The 21,623-nt window shown below is 45.9% G+C and overlaps 1 protein-coding gene across 3 annotated transcripts in view; it reads right to left on the bottom strand.

Moving 5' to 3' along the window:
- Positions 1-8,437: 8,437 nt before the first annotated feature.
- HNF1B (HNF1 homeobox B) overlaps positions 8,438-21,623 on the bottom strand; it is a 63,405-nt gene continuing 50,219 nt past the window's right edge. For 2 of the 3 annotated variants that reach the window (XM_081844172.1, XM_081844174.1), the window contains exons 6-9: positions 17,129-17,261; positions 15,239-15,424; positions 13,953-14,071; positions 8,438-9,086 (exon numbers count right to left, since the gene is read on the bottom strand). In XM_081844172.1, the coding sequence (XP_081700298.1) occupies positions 9,066-9,086; positions 13,953-14,071; positions 15,239-15,424; positions 17,129-17,261 (459 nt within the window). In that variant the 3' untranslated portion in view covers positions 8,438-9,065. Of the gene's footprint in view, positions 9,087-13,952; positions 14,072-15,222; positions 15,425-17,128; positions 17,262-21,623 lie in introns of all 3 variants that reach the window. The other variant, XM_081844173.1, reaches the window with a different exon arrangement.

Below are 21,623 nucleotides of genomic sequence, written 5' to 3'. Positions count from 1 at the left end.
CACACTGTCGCTTCCCTCAGGCTTGCAATCTAAAAGACATGTCACAAAAGGGGAAAGGGATTGGGGAGGGAGGAGGAGGAGGAAAAACAACAGCTTGGCACGAGAATGCACTCAAAGGCACAGGGAAACACTTGCTTTGACGCAAGGCTTGTAAGAACTTTGGAAGTAAGGTCGCTTCCAAATGACCAGTTTGTTAAGCATTCGTCCCAGTTTGGTTGCACAAAGTTAGCTATTAGAGGAGCACTCATTTGTCTGCAAGTTGGCTGGATGATGTTGTGTGCCTTGCAAAATCAGGAAAAGCGTGAAGTCCCAAGGGTGGCTATGTTTCAGTTCACATAACGTTCTGGAGCGGGATGCGGGTGGCACTGTGGGTTAAACCACAGAGCCTAGGACTTGCTGATCAGAAGGTCAGTGGTTTGAATCCCCATGACGGGGTGAACTCCCGTTGCTCGGTCCCTGCTCCTGCCAACCTAGCAGTTCAAAAGCACATCAAAGTGCAAGTAGATAAATAGGTACCACTCTGGTGGGAAGGTAAACGGCATTTCCGTGCACTGCTTTGGTTTGCCAGAAGTGGCTTAGTCATGCTGACCACATGACCCAGAAGCTGTCTGCGGACAAACGCCGGCTCCCTTGGCCAATAAAGCGAGATGAGCGCCGCAACCCCAGAGTTGGCCACGACTGGACCTAATGGTCAGGGGTCCTTTACCTTTTTAACGTTTTGGAAAATGTAAACTTGGCAGGTTCACCTTTCAGTGCAAGCTTGAATCAAATTAATTCCCTGTCCCTAGCTGGAACGCAATGGCACATCTCAACGGCAATGGATCCTACCGTCCTCTGCTGAGCTGGTCTTTTGCAGACATCAGCTCCACACAGATCCCTGGGGCTTAGCAGCCGGGCCAGACTGCAACTGACTTCTCCATTCCTCTCCCATGGCAAGTAGGCGGATTCAGCTAAGCAAATCTCCCAGCAGACTTCAAAGGACTTGTACGTATTTGCTGTCTGCAAGGGAGTCATGGCACTGTTTCCCTTTTGACCTGACTCATCATCAAAGGAAAGAGACTGGTGACAGCCGACCTGCAAAGGTATGACTGGAAGCGCTTGCTCGAGATGCTCCCGTAGTCTCTCCCACGCAGTGCATGCTGGGAAAAACCCTGCTTCTCCTTTACTACTGTGTTTTCCTGTAATGCATGCTGGAAAACTCCGTACCAGTCCTCAAGTATTGTTATTCCCTGCAATGCATGCCCGGAAGCTGCCTGCTGCGCCTCAAGTTAATTTGTTGTTTAGTCATTTAGTCGTGTTTGACTCTTCGTGACCCCATGGACCAGAGCACGCCAGGCACTCCTGTCTTCCACTGCCTCCCACAGTTTGGTCAAACTCATGCTGGTAGCTTTGAGAACACTGTCCAACCATCTCGTCCTCTGTCGTCCCCTTCTCCTTGTGCCCTCCATCTTTCCCAACATCAGGGTCTTTTCCAGGGAGTCTTCTCTTGTCATGAGCTGGCCAAAGTATTGGAGCCTCAGCTTCACGATCTGTCCTTCCAGTGAGCACTCAGGGCTGATTTCCTTCAGAATGGAGAGGTTTGATCTTCTTGCAGTCCATGGGACTCTCAAGAGTCTCCTCCAGCACCATAATTCAAAAGCATCAATTCTTCAGCGATCAGCCTTCTTTATGGTCCAGCTCTCACTTCACTCAAGTAAATAATACTGTAATAAAATCTGCCATCAAGCTCCCTTTTAAAAAATAGTAATAATAATTTTTATTAGGTTTTTCATTTTATACTTTGTCACATATCAACGAAATCAAAACATCTTTGCTCATCTTGAGCCTCAACTCCCCCCCCCCCCCACTCCCTGGCTTTCTTAGGTATACACTTTTGTCTTAGCATTCCTATCTCACGTGATTTACCTTCTTTTTATCCTTATGGAAATTTACTTCCATGTTTGTAAACCGGTTCCACATATCAACATTACAAAATGTTTTAAGTAAAACCTGCAAACATTTTCAAATGTTTACAATTTTCTTTCATATATTGTATAAATTTACTCCAGTCCTTTTCAAACGGCTCGTCACCAGATGATAGCCAGCAGCAAAGTTCTTCTTATGTTCTTACCTTCCCATTCTCGCTGGGGCTGATGAGCATTGGAGTCAAACAACAATATTCAGAGGCCTGTTGTCTATGGCCTGGAAGAGTCAATTGTGTCATTCAATCTCTGTTCTCCCTTCCTCCTATTTAAGAAAGGTAATTTTCCACCCTTGTCTCAAACACTGAACATTAATCAAACTAGCACCTCTTCTTTTATTCTAAATGTGTCATTTTCCTTCCCTACAGGATGGCACTGCAATAGAATGTTGCAGCATGGAGCGCTCCTGTTCAGTGCTCCAGCCAGCCAGCCATGTCTTCTTTCAAAATTCTCCATTTGATTCCCTCCTTCCTCCTGGGTTTATTGCTTTAGGACTTCTATACCCCACCTTTACTCTAAGAAGCTTCAGGTGACATACAACCCCCCCCCCCGTTTTCCATTTTACCCCCACAAAAACCCCATGAGGTAGGCTGAGCTGAGAGAACTAGGATTGTGCCAAAGGCTGCCCAATAAGCTTAATGACCGAGTGGGGATTTGAATCTTGGTCTCTAAGGTCCTGCTCTAACCACTACACAGCACAGGCTAGGCTTCTCTTCCATAAAAGGGCAGCATACACCATCCCCATCAGGCTATTTTAATGGGGACAGTTTTCCCTTAATTTTCCCACCCCAAAATATTGCTTCTGCCTCTGCAAACCAAGCATATTTATCATTTCTCTTTAACCCTGCTTGGGTTTAATAACCATCAGCACTTACGTTTGATCTATGATTTTGTTTTATTTTGGCCAGGAGGGCATTGGTGGTGGGCATAAGAATTTCAAGATCTGTTGACTCACTTGTGGGTCACGACCTCAGCTTGTGATGCACCAGCACCACACACACACACACACACACGCACACACACACACACACACACACACAAAACCCCCATGCAAAACAGGGCTGTGCTATCAAAGGCTCTAATGCCAACGGTGCCAGCGGAATTGGTAACCTTAGCATGACCTGGCTGCATCTGCCCCTCCGATCTCACCTGCCCTCCTCCAGAGCAAACACCGCCACTGTTGGCAAAGAGGATTTGCCTGTCTGAACAGGTGTGGGCCAGGCCTCACTTTCTTCGGGAGGGTGACTGAGAGGTCAGCTCTTTTCCCATCAAATTTCTTAATGCCCCTACCGAGAGGTCTGCTGCCGCGCACCTCTGTGTCACAGCTGAGCTTTTCAAGGCAACAGCGATGGTTTCTTCCTGATAACCATCTGATTGAGGTTGCTATACAGTGGTACCTCAAGTTACAGATGCTTCAGGTTACATACGCTTCAGGTTACAGACTTCGCTAACCCAGAAATAGTGCCTCAGGTTAAGAACTTTGCTTCAGGATGAGAACAGAAATCGCGCGGCGACAGCAGGAGGCCCCATTAGGTAAAGTGTTGCTTCAGGTTAAGAACTGTTTCAGGTTAAGAACAGACCTCCAGAACGAATTAAGTTCTTAACCTGAGGTACCACTGTATTGGCTTTTAGGTCTAGGCTTGTTTTTTCACAGGGCAGTCGCAGAAGCTGGAACGGAAGGTTCTGGACTCTCTTCCTCATTGGAGGTTTTTAAGCAGAGATTGGATGGCCATATGCCAGGACTTTAGCTGTGACCCCTGCATTGCAAACTCTTCAATTCTTTAAGTTCCTAATTGGATATGCTGAATGTTATGAGAATTATAAGGTCTAAGATATGAAATAAATAACAGGTTTCCTGCCAGACAGAATTCTGCTGTAGACCGCCCCTTCTGTGATGTATATATGATGTATGGCGGGGGGGCGCGTCTTGAGCTACAGGGTGGGAATTTTAAAAGTCTTTTTAAGGGCTTGCACACCATGGTTCTGGGTTCCTCCTCCCTCCTGCGTGGTGTGTGTGTGAGAGAGCTCCCTGTTGCAACAGTTTAATAAAGATCAGGCTTACTAGCTGCTTTGCTTCTCAATATTCTCTGGTTGACCTCTGTTATTTTCTCCTACTGATAGAGAACCTACATAAGGGCTCTATACGGGTTCTTGGGTACCCTATAAGGGGAAAGGAGCAGTTTTTTCTTATAACACTGAATAACACACCAGCATCAGAAAAGGGGGGGGGGCAAAATGAGTCCTCGTCTGGGCCCAGTGCATAGTTGCCCATTCCTTTCAGGCCAGGTTAATTGTGACCCTTACTATTTAATTTTGACCTACTTGCTGCTGCTGCTGTTGCTGTTGTGCAGTTTTTGGCAGCCTGGTGCCCTCCTGATGTTTTGGACTACAACTCCCATCAGATTTTGTGATGCAGTTCCCTGTCCAATGATGTGTACAAAAATGACTGTATTAGGGCAGGACGGGCTAAATTTGGCCCTCCAGGCCTCTGTACCCAGCCCTTGGGATCCTGCCTAGGCCACGCCCTGCTCTGCACTGCCCCCTACTGGCTTGAAAGTGTAATTGAACTAACTAGGATTATACCTCTTAGTATTTTTCCACCTTCGCCGCATCAAGCAGTTGGTCCCTTACCTTTCCCGCCCTGACCTGGCCACAGTGATCCATGCAACGGTCACCTCCAGGCTTGACTACTGTAATTCACTCTATGTGGGGCTCCCCTTAAAGCTGTCCCAGAAACTCCAGCAGGTGCAGAATGCTGCAGCGAGGCTCCTCATGGGGTCTCTGCCATGGGAGCATATTCACCCAGTGCTTTTCCAGCTGCACTGGCTCCCGGTGGAGTACAGGGTCAGGTTCAAGGTGCTGGTTTTGACCTTTAAAGCCCTTCATGGCCTAGGACCCTCGTACCTATGGGACCGCCTCTCCCGGTGTGCCCCACGGAGGACCTTAAGGTCCATAAATAGCAACACCCTAGAGGTCCCGGGCCCTAAGGAAGTTAGATTAGCCTCAACCAGAGTCAGGGCCTTTTTAACACTGACTCCGGCCTGGTGGAACGCTCTGTCTCATAAGACCAGGGCCCTGCGGGATCTGATTTCTTTCTGCAGAGCCTGTAAGAGTTGTTCCGCCTGGCCTTTGGCTTAGAATCAATTTGATTCTCTCCCCTTTTTTCTTTTTTCCTTTCTCCTCCTGTGAAGAGGCTGCATTTTAATGTTTTAATGTTGTATTTTAATCTTGTTTTTTAACTTGTATTTTAATCAACTTGTTTTTATTATAGGTTGTTAGCCACCCTGAGCCCGGTCTTGGCTGGGGAGGGCGGGGTATATATAAAATTTATTATTATTGACTGGATTGAGAGGGGCGTACGTTAGGCCACACACCCTTTTGCCACACACAAACCACTGATATGTGTCCCTCAGAAGGTTACCCAAGTGGGAATTTGGCCCTCAGGCTGAAAAAGGTTTCCTTATCCTTGCATTAGGGAAATGTGCATACAAATGCATATTTGTGCAAACAACATGCAGAAATGCATAATATCAGGAGGAAGTGATTGCGGGAATAGGCAAAGGTGCATACAAAATATGTTTTTATTTGGAGAAATTAACACGCAAATACTGATGAATTTTCATGAAGTTTTTTTTTTATGCAAATTGCTGCAGGAGGTGTGGGGAACGGGATTTCAGATTGGAAGACTGAGAAACCGGGAGGAACTGAAATCGACAGGTATGTCTGTCCCTAATCATGATGGTAAACGCTGCAGTTTTGCAGAAAGGACAGTTCCAGTTTTGAGCAGCAGCTGTGTATTTATTGCAGCATGGCAGTCTGGACCTGGGGTTTCTCAGCTGCTCACCTTTGGCCCTTGCTCTGCCTCTGGGAGGGCAGATGCCACTTACGGTCAAGGAAACAGGAGGCAACGTTGGAAGACGGACATGCTAGAGGGAATCAGGGCTGACAAGGCATGCACTTCAGGGTGGCTGGACGATCCCGGCTATAACGGCCTCCAGGCATAGCAAGGATAGTCATTCTCAAGGCTTGCAGGACCATGGACAGGTCACTGAGAGCTAGCACCTTGCTGTCTTCCAAACAATCTGTTTATTGAGCATCCCCCCTGATTTGCTTGCAAGGAAGGCTGGGCAGCACCAACTATTTATTGAGTTGTCTACAACTACACAGTGCATTTCACCTTCACTTTCCTAACTGCAAAAAGCTCAGTGGCTGGGTTTTTTTTTTTTTTTGGAGGGGTGGAAGTGAGCTAGGTGTACAGGAGCAACAAATCGGCTTTGTGTACAACCTGAATTTGCTGCTACCTGAAAAGTGTGATAGGATAGAAGCTCCCAGAGACCCAACTGCAGACATAACCTTTACTTCTCTCTAGGCCCAGATGACTCTTCTCAGACTCTGCCCCACTGTTTGAGGATTGAAGCTCCTTTCAGAGGCAACCCACAAGCCCCACTGCCAAGTGCTCTAACGCCTCCCTGTGTCAAATCCTTTTATGTGATCCGGTGGGGACTGATGCCCATTGAGACTGTAAGAAGGCAGGCAGGTGTTCACTGGCTGAAGAAGGCAGGTGGAGGTTGGTGGGCCATTTGCCCTCATGGACCTGCCACCACCGAGTTGTGATCTCTGCTCCTGTGTGAAGGTACTGGAGAGTGAATGGCAGCTGGTGGGAAGAGACTCAGTCCTTTATTGGGAAGAGGGCCTGCCTTGGGAGTCGCCAGGTATCAGGCTTGCAATGAATAACAAGAATTGAGTCTTGCATCACTGCTGATAACAGGGGTCTAGACCTCTTCCTCAAAGTCCTAGTACAAGGATGGCCTAGTTCTGGCCTAAGAGACAACTATGACCCCCAGCCTCTCCCCATCAGGCCCTCAGGACCTTCCCAGGCCACACCCCTCGCCAACCCTGCTTTGCACCCTCCTTGAATTTTTGTGCCAGTTGGTTTGTGCCCTCAGATCATGCCTCTTGCTTGTCTGCATAGAGAGGCAATGGTTGGTGTGTGTGTGTGTGTGTAGAAACAAGCCTACTTTACAGAGGCAAAATTCACATTTAATAATGTGCTTATTTTTGCCTCTGGCTTTCCCAACCACTGGCGTGTGGGCCCCAAAACATTGCCCAAAAGGGAATGCGGCCCTGCCTTGCAGAGACAAAGCAACCATTCAGAACCATTTGTCTATGGTGTTGATATAACCAAGCCCAAGACATGCAGTTCAGTCCCTTTCATGGCAGTGGCTTGGATTACGAAGGTGGGAGAGGGTCTCTTCCATTTGTGATCTCCCTTGCTGCTTTTAGAAGGCCGCAGTGAAGCAGAGTTTGGCTTAACTTAGGGGGAGAAGGGCTGGCAGATTTTGTTAGGCACCCTCTACCTCGAGAGCAGGTGCCAAAAGTCTTCCAGCCATCTCTTGTCCAGTCTTCAGGACTTTGCCTGGGCCACACCCCTCACTGACCCTTCCTGCATGAATTTGTATTTGGCCAGAAGGTTCCTTGAACTGAGATGGTATTTCTTGCTTGCCTGGATGGAGAATGCTGCATGTGTTCTGGGCACACTCACCCTTGGTAGGTGGCCCTTGCAATGTTGCCCAGGTCGAATGTGGATGTCAGGCGCTGGAGGAATGGTGGGAGCCCCCCCCCCTTCTCCTGAACCTTCCCAAGGCCAGGAGGACAGTATTGATTTAGAACAGTGGTTTGCAGAGGGGCATAGTCCAGAGGGGAAAAGCTGGGAAATACTGGATGAGGAACAGCTAGTAGAGGGAACACCAGGAGAGGGACAGCTGGCAGATTCAGTGTCTTTGGACAGCATTCCTGACTCCCCTTCGCCTAGGACTAGACGGGCTCTGAGAGGGATAGAACAGAAAGCGCAGAGGCAACAAGATCAGATTACCAAATGTAAGAGTGACGTAGATTAATGGGGACGGAGGGGGTGAACCTTAACTAGGACCCACACCATTTTTAGAGAGATATGCATTCATTTGTCTCTCGCTGTGATTATTAAAGAAACTATCTGGCAAGAATGCTCCCTTTCGTTTGATCTGTTTAATTACTGCCACCGGGGGAGGAATCTGATTCCCCGAAGCCTGACAGTGGCCAATAATCCAAGTGTTACTTTCAGTCTTCAGTTTTCACATCGCTTGGAACATAATCCTTTCTATCTCCCCACCCAAAACACACCATAAGGAATGCTGGTAAATGATTGCATTTGGCTAGGAACATGGGAGACAAGACAACTACCCACGAGGGAGGTGTTCTACCTGCAGTTAGAGGCAATATGCTGTGGGAAAAGTGGGATACTGGCCTGATCCAGGAAGCTCTTATGTCCTCGGGTTGTTCTCTCCTTCCCTCTTGTGTGTATTAAAAAAAAAAAACTTTAAACAAACAAAAAACCCTGCGATTACTGCAAACTTAACTTCTGCCCTTCCCAAAAAGAGAGAGAGAAATAATAAAGAGACCTTGTTGTTCTATGTACAAGTAGGGAACATTGCACTTAATTTCTTTTACATCCATTGGACAACATTAACTTTCTTTAATATATAAATCTCTCTGGATAGGCTGTGGGGGGGGGGAGGAAAGGGTGGAGCCGGGAAATCACCATGTTTCTCTATATACAGTTCCGTTGGCTCAGTTCGACAGCACAGGCAGCTCATCCTCCACAACCTGAAGTAACAGCCCCAATTTCACTCTCTGGTCCATTTTGGTAGAGGAATGTAACTTTTTATAAATATGATTGATCTTCAGCTTTTGCACTCTCTCCAAACTCCTCCTCAGTCCAATATCCATTTTGTTCTCACTTCTCTCACAAAGAAATGCCCCCAGGGAAGGAAAAATACTTTCAAAATCCTTAAAAGACAGTAAGTCTTGGAAAATACTGTGGGCTGGGGGGGGTGTGTGTGACAGAGACCCACAGGGATGTCATCTTTGCACCAGTTGCAAAAGTCACCAAAATGTTTTGTCTTTGAAACTTCCAGCCCTCTTGCCAGGTTTGGTGGGCTCTCTTTGGTATGGCGCCAGACCTCTTGATAACCTCCTGGCCCCAGGACTCTGTCGTCGCTCGCTGGCAGGATGATGAGGGGAAATAATCTCTGGTTGCTATAGGCAAAGGAAGTGAGGTATGGAGCATCACCAAGCTTGCAGCGGACACTAAAAGGGGCAGGGGTATGAGGTGAGGGAAAGAAGAGGGAGGCAGAGGTTAGAAGTCATATACCAGGAGTGGAGAACTTCAGGCCCAGGGGCTAAATTCCCCAGGTCACCCCCTCACTGGCCAGGCCTCAAGCCCTCCTTGAGTGTTCTTCCCAGGCTGGAATGTGTCATTGAACTCTGATTATGTCTCTTGCTTGTTGAGATGGGAAGACAGAGAAGAGTGTGTGTGTGTATCAGCTAGCCTACTGCACAATGGTAATGTTTACATTCATTGCTGTGCCCACTTTTGGCTCTTGGCCTAGCCCATCACTGGCATGTGGCCCCCAGGAGGTTGCTCAGAAAGGAATGTGGCCTCTCAGGGTCAAAAGGGTTTCCCACACCTGCCACGTACAAAAAGATTATCTTGGAGAAAAGAGCGTTTCTTTACATTGTAAAGGTAAAGGTAAAGGGACCCCTGACCGTTAGGTCCAGTCGCGGAAGACTCTGGTGTTGCGGCACTCATTTCGCTTTATTGGCCGAGGGAGTCAGCGTACAGCTTCCAGGTCATGTGGTCAGCATAACTAAGCCGCTTCTGGTGAACCAGAGCAGCGCACGGAAACGCCATTTACCTTCCCACCGGAGCAGTACCTATTTATCTACTTGCACTTTGACGTGCTTTCGAACTGCTAGGTTGGCAGGTGCAGGGACTGAGCAACGGGAGGTCACCTCGTCACGGGGATTCGAACCGCCGACCTTCTGATTGGCAAGTCCTAGGCTCTGTGGTTTAACCCACAGCGCCATCCGCGTCCCTTCTTTTACACTGTAGGATGGTGTTTTGATCTTACATTTTTATGCTGTAAACCCCCATGAGATCTACAGATGAAGGGCAGTATACAATTGTTGTTGTTGTTGTTGTTTATTTACAAATCGGTTTAGCTGGTTAGGTTAAAGTACAGAAAGGGGACGGGGCTTCAGTAGCACCTTGGAGAGCTCCCTGCAGAGCTCAGCCTGGCCGTTCCATAAGAGCAGCACTCAAATGTTGCTTCAGCACCAGCCACCCTCAGACTGAGCCTGAAATAGGAGCTCCAGCTCCAGCTCAGTAGCTAGCTGAGATGAGCCTCTTCGTTTAAAGGGGCCCACCCTGCTTTAGCACTTGCTGGCTCTGATAGAGCAGGGGAGAATGCAGCTGCTCTAGGACACAGTGGTAGCCAACATGGTGCCCTCCAGATGTTGTTGGGTTTCCATCGACCATCAGCCTCAGCCAGCCTAGCCAATGGTCAAGGATAAAGAGAATTGTAATCCAGCAACCTCTGGAGGGCTATTTCTGCACTAGGGCTTCTGAGCTGGAGTCCTCCCAAGTCAGAGGAAGGCAAAGCAACCTCATTGGACTAGAGAGCTACTTACACAATGGGCTTCTCTTGTACAAGTATTTCTGGCTTAGTAGGCACATCTGGGGATGGCACCAAGGACCATTCCACTCTGAACCTCCCTGACTTCATCCCCAATTCCTCAGTGTCCAGTAAATATGCAGCCGGCTGCATCAGTTCAAATTTTTTGTTATGTTTTTTAAAGGGCTTTTTAAAAGGATTTTTTAAAAATCATCTTTTGTGGCTGTTATTGGAGGTTTGATTGCACATGCTACTGCTGGGGTCTTTGCTGCTTTGCTGCTGACTGCTGAACTGTATTATGATGCTGAAGGTTGGAAGATTCAGGACAGACAAAAGAAGGTACTTTTTCACCCAGAGCAAAGTTCAACTATGGGACTCGCTCCCACAGGAGGCACTGATGGCCGCCAACTTGGATGGCTTTAAAAGAGGCCATCTGGGATAGTTCAGTCGGTAGAGCATGAGACCATTAATCTCAGAGTTGTGGGTTTGAACCCCACCTTGGGCAAAAAAAACAAAACCCACCCTGCATTGCAGGGGGTTGGAGATGGTCCCTTCCACTTTTACAGTTCTATGGTTCTATGGCTTTCAATAGCTACTTGCTACAATGGCTATGTTCTACCTCCACTGTCAGAGGCAGCAATGCTTTTGAATACCAATTGCTGGAAACCACAAAAGGGAAGAGTGCTGTTGAGCTCAGGTCCTGCTTGCTGGTTTCGCCACTAGCATCTGGTGGATCACTGTGAGAACAGGATGCTGGACTAGATGGGCCACTGGCTCAATCCAGCAGGCTCTTCTTATTATATTGGATTTATTTAAATTGACTGTTTACACTGTAAATTGGATTGTATGCGCTAATGTTTGTTAACTGTTATTAATGCAAGTCACATTAAGAAGGATACAGTCTGAAAGTCAGCTTAAAAATACATATATAGGTATATTTATTCCAGTCTCTATCTTTATCTGTACTTGGGTTTGAAATTGTTCTTACATATGAAATTGTTTTTAATACAGTATGTTGTTATAATATGGAATTACTTCTGATTGTTTTGTGTATGTGTATGGCAGTCATTTTGACATGTGGAATTGCTTTAATTGTTTCGACATAATAGTAGTTTTTATTGTTGATGCTTTTGCTGTCAATTTTTCTTGATAATGATTTTTATTAGTTTTCAATTACAGTCCAATAATAGCCTCATTATAACAAGGTATTTTTTATAGGAATCAAACAAATAAATTTAATAACAATAAATTTTTTTGTATTATTTTATGTAAACCACTTAGTAATTGTTTTTGATTATGCACTGTGTGTGTGTGTGTGTTTGTGTGTTTGAGTGTGTAAAAATGGCTGAATATAAATATAAATATGGGAAAACAGCTGATTGCTGCCGATTATCCCAAACAGCTCTCTTCTAACGATAAGCTGAGTTTTCTTTACCACCAGCACCCATGCCCACGTTTGACTGCCCCAGCGAGGCTGAGCAAGCAGCATCACGCTGGGTTTTGATTAAGAGGATGCTTCCTGAATCCAGGAGGGCTTGTTCCAACACGCAAGCATCAAAGTCAACTGGAGGGCAAGATGGAATAATCAATCAAGGACAAAGTTATGGCTGAGTGCCTGGCAGATGAATCGATAGAGCTTTGCTAAGGAAATGGTCTTCTTCCCCCAGTGGTGTGGATGTGCCTGATTGCTTGACTGATGGAGAAGGGTGGTTTGTCCGGCTCACTACAAAGGGTGGGAACCCAACAGGAGTGGCGGGCTTTGAAAACAACACTTTCGCCTTCCAGTGCAGTCTGGTAAACACTTCTCTGCAAGGCCCCATGTGGTTCCAAATCCAGACGGTTGCCACCAACCAATAAGGACAACATGCTCATATAAACAAATCAGGTAGGATGGTGGAAACTGAAGATGTCCAGAAGGAACTCTCTAGACAAGGTGAACAAAAGCTCAGTGTTGTAAATTGGTGTAAACTAGAGCGGAAAATTATTTTTGTGCACACACAGATTTCACACACTGGCTGTGATGGATCTGAACTGCTTGTGATGGGACCTAATCTCGTGGTTCTTTCTTAGACAAAACGATTGAGGGATTTCTCAAAAGCATCCTTACCAAACCAGGCAAAATGTCTTGGAGAGTTATTTGTATGTTTATAGACATCCTTAGGACTGGAATGAGGTTGTCGCATCAGGCAAAAATATCTGATGAATATTTTTAGGGGGATAATTAAACTTTAGCTAAGAGGAAAATTCTCCAAGGGGGTTTCACACCCATTTCTCATTGAGTCACGTTTGGCGTTATGGTTGCTAGGCTGGTCATGATGATCAGTTAAACTAGACTTAGCCCCATTCAGCAGTCTGCCAGGGATGGAAGTTCCAGCCAGATCAAATTCTGTGGAATCATAGGACCACGTAGAGTTGGAAGTGAGCCCTGGTCATCTAGTCCCACCCCCTGCAAAGCAGGAATCTCAAAACGCAGTTCCTCCATCCATTCTGAAACCATAACGGACCCTTTCCAAATGTGCTAGCAGTTTTATTGCTGCACCACTAGGAAGTTAGGACTTAGGAACATAGGAAGCTGCCTGACACCAAGTCAGACCACTTGTCCATTTAGCTCAGTATTGTCGACACTGACTGGCAGCAGCTCTCCGGGGTTTTAGAATGGAGACATTCCCAGTTCTGTCTGGAGAGGCTCAAGATTGAACCTGGAAAGTTTCGCATGTGAAACATGTGCTCTAATCACTGAGCAATGGGCGGCCCTTTCTCAATGCACCCAACACTCAAGCAAACTCTGGCTGCAAGCACCCACAGAGACTTCCATTCATCAGCCCCTTCTGAGCAACCTCCAGGAAACACTGGCCCTGTATGGGAATCCAGGCTCTCGTTCTAGACATTCTTGAACCCAGCCCATTATAATAATTTTGGCACGCCTTGTTTTCTTTTAAAACGTGAAAGCTTATCTCTTGAGAAGTTCAAGGTTTTCTCCTCTAACTATCTGTTAATCGATAAAGGCTGAATATTTCCCACGGTCTGCAAAGCTGCCTTTAAAGCAGGAGAAAAGAGGACCTTTTGTTAGAACTCCTCGCTAAATGGCTCAGGCCATTTACAGCAAAATGGACTGGTTAGGGGATTTTTATTTTATTTTTTGGAGGAGGGGTGCACTAACGTGTCTCCAAAGGTTTCATAAAAAAGAGGAGGTGTAAGGGCCGGGCTATCCTTTCCTGACTTCAAATCCCACCCCTGAGGCACTAGGCACAACAAGGTTCTTCCTCAGACCCTCCAAGTGCTAACACATTGTTAGGTCCTTCCTCATCTTATCAGGCTCCAGCCCCTAACTCCAGGGCTCGCCTCCCTCAGGCGATGTGGCAACTCTAGTTGTATAGGAGTGTTGTCAGTCAGCTAGGAGGCTGGCAGAACCCCAGCTCATATCGGGCTGTGCTCTGAATCTGTGGCTTTGTTTGGCGTACCAGTTTCCACAAAGAAGACTTGGCTGATCATTATTTACCTGTTTACTGGAAGACATATTGGTTAACGAACTGATGCTGCTGGTATCCGTGACCACCATGGCTGAAGGGAACCGGGATGTGTGGGAATACTGAGGGGGTTCCTGCTTGTGCGCGTACACTGCGGAGGGAAACGACAACAGCACTTCTGTCATGTGATGCAGTGGGGAAGACAGGCAGCCCTTTTAGCGTGCAACTACAGTATAAATAGGCTCACCCCATCAATGGAGAAAGACTCACTCCAAGAGACGATGACTCTTATATCATTAGTTGGGGGGTTTATTTTATGGAGTTTTAAAATTTGTTAGAAATGGAAGCGGGAGCACAAATTACACTTATTGGTCCCCCATCCAGAACAGAAACCAATCGAGTGAATGCAGTTGGTATTTGCTGTTGTTTTCAGCTTGGAAACTGAATAATTACATAATGATTATGTAAATTTCCACCACAGCAGACAGCGAGGCAAATAATGTAATATGGGGAGCTGAACCGCAGCGGAATAGATACAGTGCTGCATGCAATAAATATGGGCCAGAACAGAAATCAATTCCATCTTATGCCCCTAACGTAGTGCCCCTGCCATCCCTTATCCTTGGAACAAACCAGTGACAGAACTGAAGCTAAAAAAGGCTGAGCGGCCCCAACATCACTCTGTAAGCTCTGAGGCTGAATGAGGATTTGAACCCAGGTCTAACTACTACACCACAGTGCCCCTTCTTCCCTGTTTTTGCTTCTCAGTCTGCTGTCCAGGCCCCTCCAATTCTCCCGTTTTAGGGTTCCTTATTTTAAACTGGACTTGGACCAGGCAGGGCTGTGTTCTGTAAAAAGCAAGACAAACCCTACTTTCGCTAAGACAGTGATTCACAGATTCTGTTTTTTTCTGGGAAAGCGAGAACTAGGAAGGAGATTCAACATTTTAAAATTCTGGCCCCTGTAAAAACTGTTCCTCCCAACAATACAGACAGACAGCACCTCGGCCACATTTGCATCATACATTTAAAGCCCTCCTGTAGCACTTTAAAGCATCATGGCTTCCCCCAAGGAATCCTGGGAAGTGTAGTCCACTAAGGGTGCTGAGAGTTCTTAGGGACTCTCGTCTTTCCCACAGAGAGCTGTTATCTCCCAGAGCAGTTTAACAATCAATCCCTCTTCCCCAAGGAACTCCCAGAATCCTGTGGGGGAAGCCATGGCTGTGAAGGCAGTATAATACCGCTTTAAATGTAAGGTGGAGACGTGGGCACAATTAGTCGCTCTTTTCACCTCGGGAAATACCTGACAAGATCCTTACTGTGTGAATTCTGCAGCTGCGTCACCATGAAGGGCTGCTGTGCCATAGGGTTGGGCGACTGCTGCATGATGGGCTGCTGGTGGGGGCTGTGCAGCTGCTGGGAGAACTGGACGGGCTGCAGGGCTGCCAGGCTGCTGGCCACGCTGTTGATGACGGGGATGCTCTGTGCTTGGGAACTGTTTAGGCCTGGGAGAGAGAGAGAGGGAAAGGGGGAAAGGGGAAACAAATTAGAACAGGGTGAGGAATCTGGGCCCTTGCAGCTTTCTGCATGTCCAGAATGTAATCCATAGTGCAAAGGTATATGAGTCTCATCCGCAGCTTTTCCCACTTTGCTTCTGGCTCTGACCACCACTGTCACGCAATTCCTACAAGGGAATGCTTCCTTGAGCTGGAAAAGGTCCCCCAGATTATTCCTAACATACATCAATTACCTTTCTGCCTTGATTCACACATGGTGGTACAGATCCCGAGGCTTCCGCAACTGGAGGTGCCCATTCTGCGCATGCACACGGCACAATAGAGCACTATTGCGCATGTGTGCACAGCGAAACCCGGAAATAATACTTCCGGGTTTGCCACGTAACAAGAGGGGCCCGTAAGCAGAGGTACCACTGTATAAAATTTCTAAACAAAACAAATTCCTTCCAGTAGCACCTTAAAGACCAACTAAGTCAGTTCTTGGTATGAGCTTTCGTGTGCATGCACACTTCTTCAGATACACTGAAACAGAAGTTTCCAGACCCTTCTATATAGTGAGAAGGTGGGGAGGGGTATTACTCAGAAGGGTGGTGGGAATGGGTGATTGGCAGATAGCTGTGATGAGCCTGTTGATGACTCTTAACGACTGCAATAGGTCTTACAGGAAAAAGCAAGGGGTGAAAAGGTGAAAAATGGCTTTGTCATGTATAATGAGATAAGAATCCAAGGTCTTTGTTCAGACCAGGTTTCTCCATGGTTTTAAGTTTGGTGATAAGTTGTAATTCAGCAGCTTCTCTTTCCAGTCTATTTCTGAAATTCCTTTGTAGTAAAACAGCTACTTTGAGATCTTGTATAGAATGTCCTGGGAGATTGAAGTGTTCTCCTACTGGTTTCTCTGCCTTGTGATTCCTGATGTCCGATTTATGTCCGTTTATTCTTTGGCGTAAGGTCTGGCCTGTTTGTCCAATATAGAGAGCTGAAGGACACTGTTGGCATAGGTGCTACTGGAAGGAATTTGTTTTGTTTTGACTATGGCAGACCAACACGGCTACCTATCTGTAACTAAAATTTCTAGAAATTCTTAATGAAAGTCTCTAAAGCTTTACTCAGAGTGAAAAAAGGTAAAGGTAAAGGTAAAGGTGTACTCAGAGTAAACCCAATGAGATCAGTAGACCTAAGTTAGCTATGTTCATGAATGGGTTTACTCTGTGTATGACTAACACTGAATGCAATCCACAGCTAGCCAAAAAAAGCCTTCCTTCCTTCCCCTCTTCAAAGCTCACTTTTTCTATGAAGCCTCTGGCCCAACCCCTTCATTACCACATGCTCTGCTGCAGACAGCTGATGTGGTGCTTCCCATACGAATGATGGACTACAGTTCCCATCATCCATTCCCATTGGCTATGCTGGCTGAGGCAGATGGGAGATGCAGTCCAACAACATCTGGTGGGTACCATGTTGCCTATACCTATCCTACTGTACCTAAGCTTAAGTATGTGTAACTGAAATAACAACATGTTATTTCCGTGTTCACACCTGTTTCTATTTTCCTCGGTTCTTCTCCCATTGTTGAACTTTGGGCTGTAAGATCCTCAGGGGAGAGACTTGTCTCCTCTCCCTCTAAAATGCCCTTCACACTGCATATCATATAAAGAAAGATACAGCCTTCCAGTCCAGCAGAAAAGCACTTACTTTGTGTGATAGCCATGACACCTGATAACGGCGCCATGATGAGGTTCTGGGACTGTTGTGGATTATGATGGGAAAAGCTGTGGATGTTCGTGAGAGTACTGACCGGGGGAAGCCCACCTCCTGGCGCCGTAATCTGCCAAGAAAGGAAGAAGGGGCAATTCAAAACTGAGGCATGGACAGTCAGCCAAACAGCTCTAGCTCCACTGAGTGTCTCATACAGGCAGAAAGTCAGGATATAAAAGTTACAAATAAGTAAGATTGTGCACAGAGGTTTGTGATGCAGCCTTTACTACTGTTGTATGTCCTTTTAGAAATCTTTTGTTGTTTTACCTCAGAATTCCCAGAGATGCTTACTTTGAGCAGTTGCCTTCCAATTCGCCTCAAATTTTCCTTTGGGGGAAACCCAGTAGCACCCGAGACTTTTATATATTTACTATTACTTTTACATCCCTCTTCTCCAAGGGACTTAACACCATTTACCACAGCCCCTTTTATGCTCACAACCCTTATCCGGCTAAGAGATTTGGCCAACGGTCGCTCAGTGAGCTTCATGGCCAAGTGGAGATTTGAACCCGGTGCTCCTAGGTCCTAAGTCCAACACACTTACCACAACACCACACATGCTCTTCCCTGGCCCTGAATGATTTTGCTATTCTTATCTCAAAAGTCCTTCAACATTCCTTCAGGCGTCATCACCTGGCCTTCCAAAAACTGGCCTCACATTTCATGGGAGGGGGGCAACATTATTTGTAGAGTGCCGTGTGAGCCTGGCTACGGTAGTCAATAAACGACTTTCTGGATGGAAGGCCAGGTTGTCTCAGAAGAGAACTATGCATCCCTGGCCAAGGGAGAGAAAGCAACTATAAAAACCACCCAGTGTGACATGAATCAGTCAAGCTAGGCCAAGGAAAATAACCCCACAAGGTGAATTTCTAGAATATTCTCACACTTCTGGTACTGAAAGCTGGCATTGCCCAAACAAAGAGGGGAAATAAGTGTTATAATACCAGGAACCGGGGGCTCGTGAACAAGGGGCTAAGAGAGAGCAAAAACACCTCAGAGGTTGAACGGTGGATGTTTTGAACTGTTTTCAAGATGGCTGCCATTACACTTTGGGCTGGAAGGTCCACTTGCCTGGCCCCATGGCAACGGCATCATTGCCTGTGCTAAAGTTCGCATTCTCCTCACGGGGGTCATTGGCCAGGCAGCCGGCCTCAGTGAGGACATGCCGTCCAACACACTTAACACACCATTCTGGCCACACACAGAGCACAAGATCAAGTGATAGGCCTATCTAGTGATAGGTGAGCACCTTTCAAGCCTGGTGTCATAAGAGGGGCATCCTCGGGCAGCTATTGCCACTGCCCGGGGCTCTCTTTTCCGGTGCGCAGAGGCATGCTTGGCAGCTGCCACTATAAATTACCCACAGTTACTGCCTCTCAGCCTGAAGTTATTAAGTATATATTAAGTATACCTGAAGGAGCGTCTCCACCCCCATCGTTCTGCCTGGACGCTGAGGTCCAGCGCCGAGGGCCTTCTGGCGGTTCCCTCACTGCGAGAAGCCAAGTTACAGGGAACCAGGCAGAGGGCCTTCTCGGTAGTGGCACCCGCCCTGTGGAACGCCCTCCCATCAGATGTCAAAGAGATAAACAATTACCTGACATTCAGAAGACATCTGAAGGCAGCCCTGTTCAGGGAAGTTTTTAATGCGTGACATTTTAGTGTATTTTTGGTCTTTGTTGGAAGCCGCCCAGAGTGGCTGGAGAAACCCAGCCAGATGGGTGGGGTACAAATAAATTATTATTATTATTATTATTATTATTATTATTATTATTATTATTATAACCTAACATGACTAGCAGGGTTGTTGTGAGGTTAAAAATGGGGAGGACCTTGTACTCCATCTTGAGCTCCTTGGAGGAAAGATGGGGTATCAATATAATTAAATAAATAACAAATAAGGCTGGAGTTAGCCCTTCTCCTTGAGGAACTTCTAATAAACCTCTGAGGCAACCTAGGGAAGGAATGGGGGAGAAAACTGGCTTGTGTTTTCATTTTTAATGAGAAAGGTATTTGCACTTTGCAGACCAATATGCAAATTGAAATGCAAGTATCCTTCAAAAATGGCATGTCTCTGAATTTTTGTGATGCAGCTCTCCAACCAACCAAAAATGCATACTTATGTGAAAGTGTTAATTTCACTAACATAGAAAAAATGCATTAGATTATGAGAACTGGCTTGCAGAAATGGTTATATTAGTCAAAACTGCATACAAATATGTATTTATTGGGGGGGGTTGCACTAAATTGCTGGAAATTTTCATGAAGATTTTTTTTTTTAAATAGTAAATTGCTGCAGAGATGTAAAGAAACCAAACACTATAGATTTGTCTATTTCTTCCTTACAGTCCACCAGGAACACTGATGGATTGAAAGCAACTTACAGAGGGCATATCTACTAAAGCTTTCAGTGCTCTCTGATCATACATTATAAGAAAGTGGGGGGGGGGCTTTCCTTCAACTCAGGACACAATTCCTTGTATGCTTACCTTGAGGAAGGAGAAATTCCTCAAGTCCAGGTCGCCTCAGTCAGGCATGCATGTGATACAAAAAAACCACCCCATTTACACAAACCATTTAATGCATCAGCAAATCTTGAAAAAGCGATTAGGGACAGAAAAATATATGAATTAATAAGGACAGGGGAGGGGAGTCACCTGACCAGGAAAGAATTCGACCCCATGGTCACAAAGAAAACTTGCAGAGACACTCTCCAGCGTTATGACCCTGAGTGCAGAGTCATAAAAGACTGACTGCACACCCAGAGATCAGACTAACACATGTCGGGAATTAAAACATTGGCAAAATGCCTGGGCAAATTCCAATGCAGATTCTGATTTTTACCTGATGGGGCTAGGAGACAGGTTTCATTTGATTTTATTTATTTGAAGGATGTATAATAATATAATTTGACGATCATGCACCAGAAATCACTCACAACATAGATCAAAACAGAAATCCCAAGTCTAAATGAAAGGCAGCATAAAACCATTTTATATATCAATGCGGTAATAATTCTATAAGCCTACAAAATGGAAAAGAAGTAAAACTGTAGCATTATAACTAAATTTCATCTAGACACCCACCAACCTGCACAAAAGCTCAGCTCCTGCTTGTATCTAGCAGAAGAGGACCTTTGTAGCCCCACCTCTTTAGACCTGCCTCCTTGGCCCTTGGTCCTGCCCAGATGGCTACTAGAGGGTTTAAAAAAGGTTCACCACCTCTGCTTAGATAAAAAGTACAGTGGTACCTTGGTTTAAAAACTTAATCCGTTCCGGGAGTCCATTCTTAAACCAAAGCGTTCTTAAACCAAGGCTTGCTTTCCCATAGCAGCGGGGGACTCAATTTACAAATAGAACACACTCAACAGGAAGCGAAATATGTTCTTATTCCAAGGCAAAGTTCACAAACCAAAACACCTACTTCCCGGTTTGCAGCATTCTTAATCCAAGTTGTTCATAAACTAAACTGTTCTAAAACCAAGGATCCACTGTAGTTCTTAAAGGCTCCAAGGGATTTTGAAAAACATGCTGTGTTTTAACTAGTTTCACAGGGCAATCACAACCTAAATCTGTCCCAGTTCTAATCAGGGGGCTCAGTACCTTGCATTAAGAGTTTCCACGTAACACATAAACATGATACAGCACAGTTTAAATGCTACCTATACACACACTGATTGGCCAGTGCCCATGTCATCGCTAGGAAATCATCCATACCCCCAATCTCAGGTTAGTTTTGAAGGATTTTGTTTAAGAAAACACTTTCAGATTCTAATTACATCATGAAGGGATGGTTCCATATGCAAACTCTGCTTTTGAAAACACACACACACACACCCTTCCCCCAAAAGTCAGAGTCCACCTGAAACATGGCAGAGGGAGAAAGACCAACAGGTGCCTTTCATTTGTCAAGGAGGGACAAAGCTGGGATCAGCCAATGGCCAAGAAGTCTGCCCTGAGCTCTCTTTTTATATAATGTCTTCTTGAGATAGAGAGCTCACCCTGCCATTAGTGTTGTCCTTATTTCCATCTCTATTGGAAAAAACAGTGGCCTGGTTCACAAGTAACACTAAACCATGCCTAATGATAGCCATGCCTAATGATAACTATAGTTAATGAACCATAGATTTGAAGCATCTGGCAGACAATTACTTAAACCATGGGGTGTGTTTTTTATGCCACAGATTTGTTAGAAGCATTAGCAGCAGCAGCCAAGCTTTGAGAGTGGCTTGAATTATTTACCGCTCTTCACTTGCAGTGATGGTTCCTGAATCATAACTAAGAAGGAGGTTTGCTTGTAATGTTAAGCCATGGTTAATGTTAATGAAGGCTAATAAACCAACTGCAAACCTTAGTTATCCATCTTTAACCATAGTTAACAAGCCATAGTTAAACTGCTTAGCTGGGTTCACACATAACACTATGCCATAGTTTAA

The sequence above is a fragment of the Podarcis erhardii genome, assembly GCF_964252035.2.
Source record: "Podarcis erhardii genome assembly, chromosome: 16".
Lineage (NCBI taxonomy): Eukaryota > Metazoa > Chordata > Lepidosauria > Squamata > Lacertidae > Podarcis > Podarcis erhardii.
The sequence above is the reverse complement of the archived record's forward strand: the minus strand, read 5'-3'. Positions and strand labels throughout refer to the sequence as shown.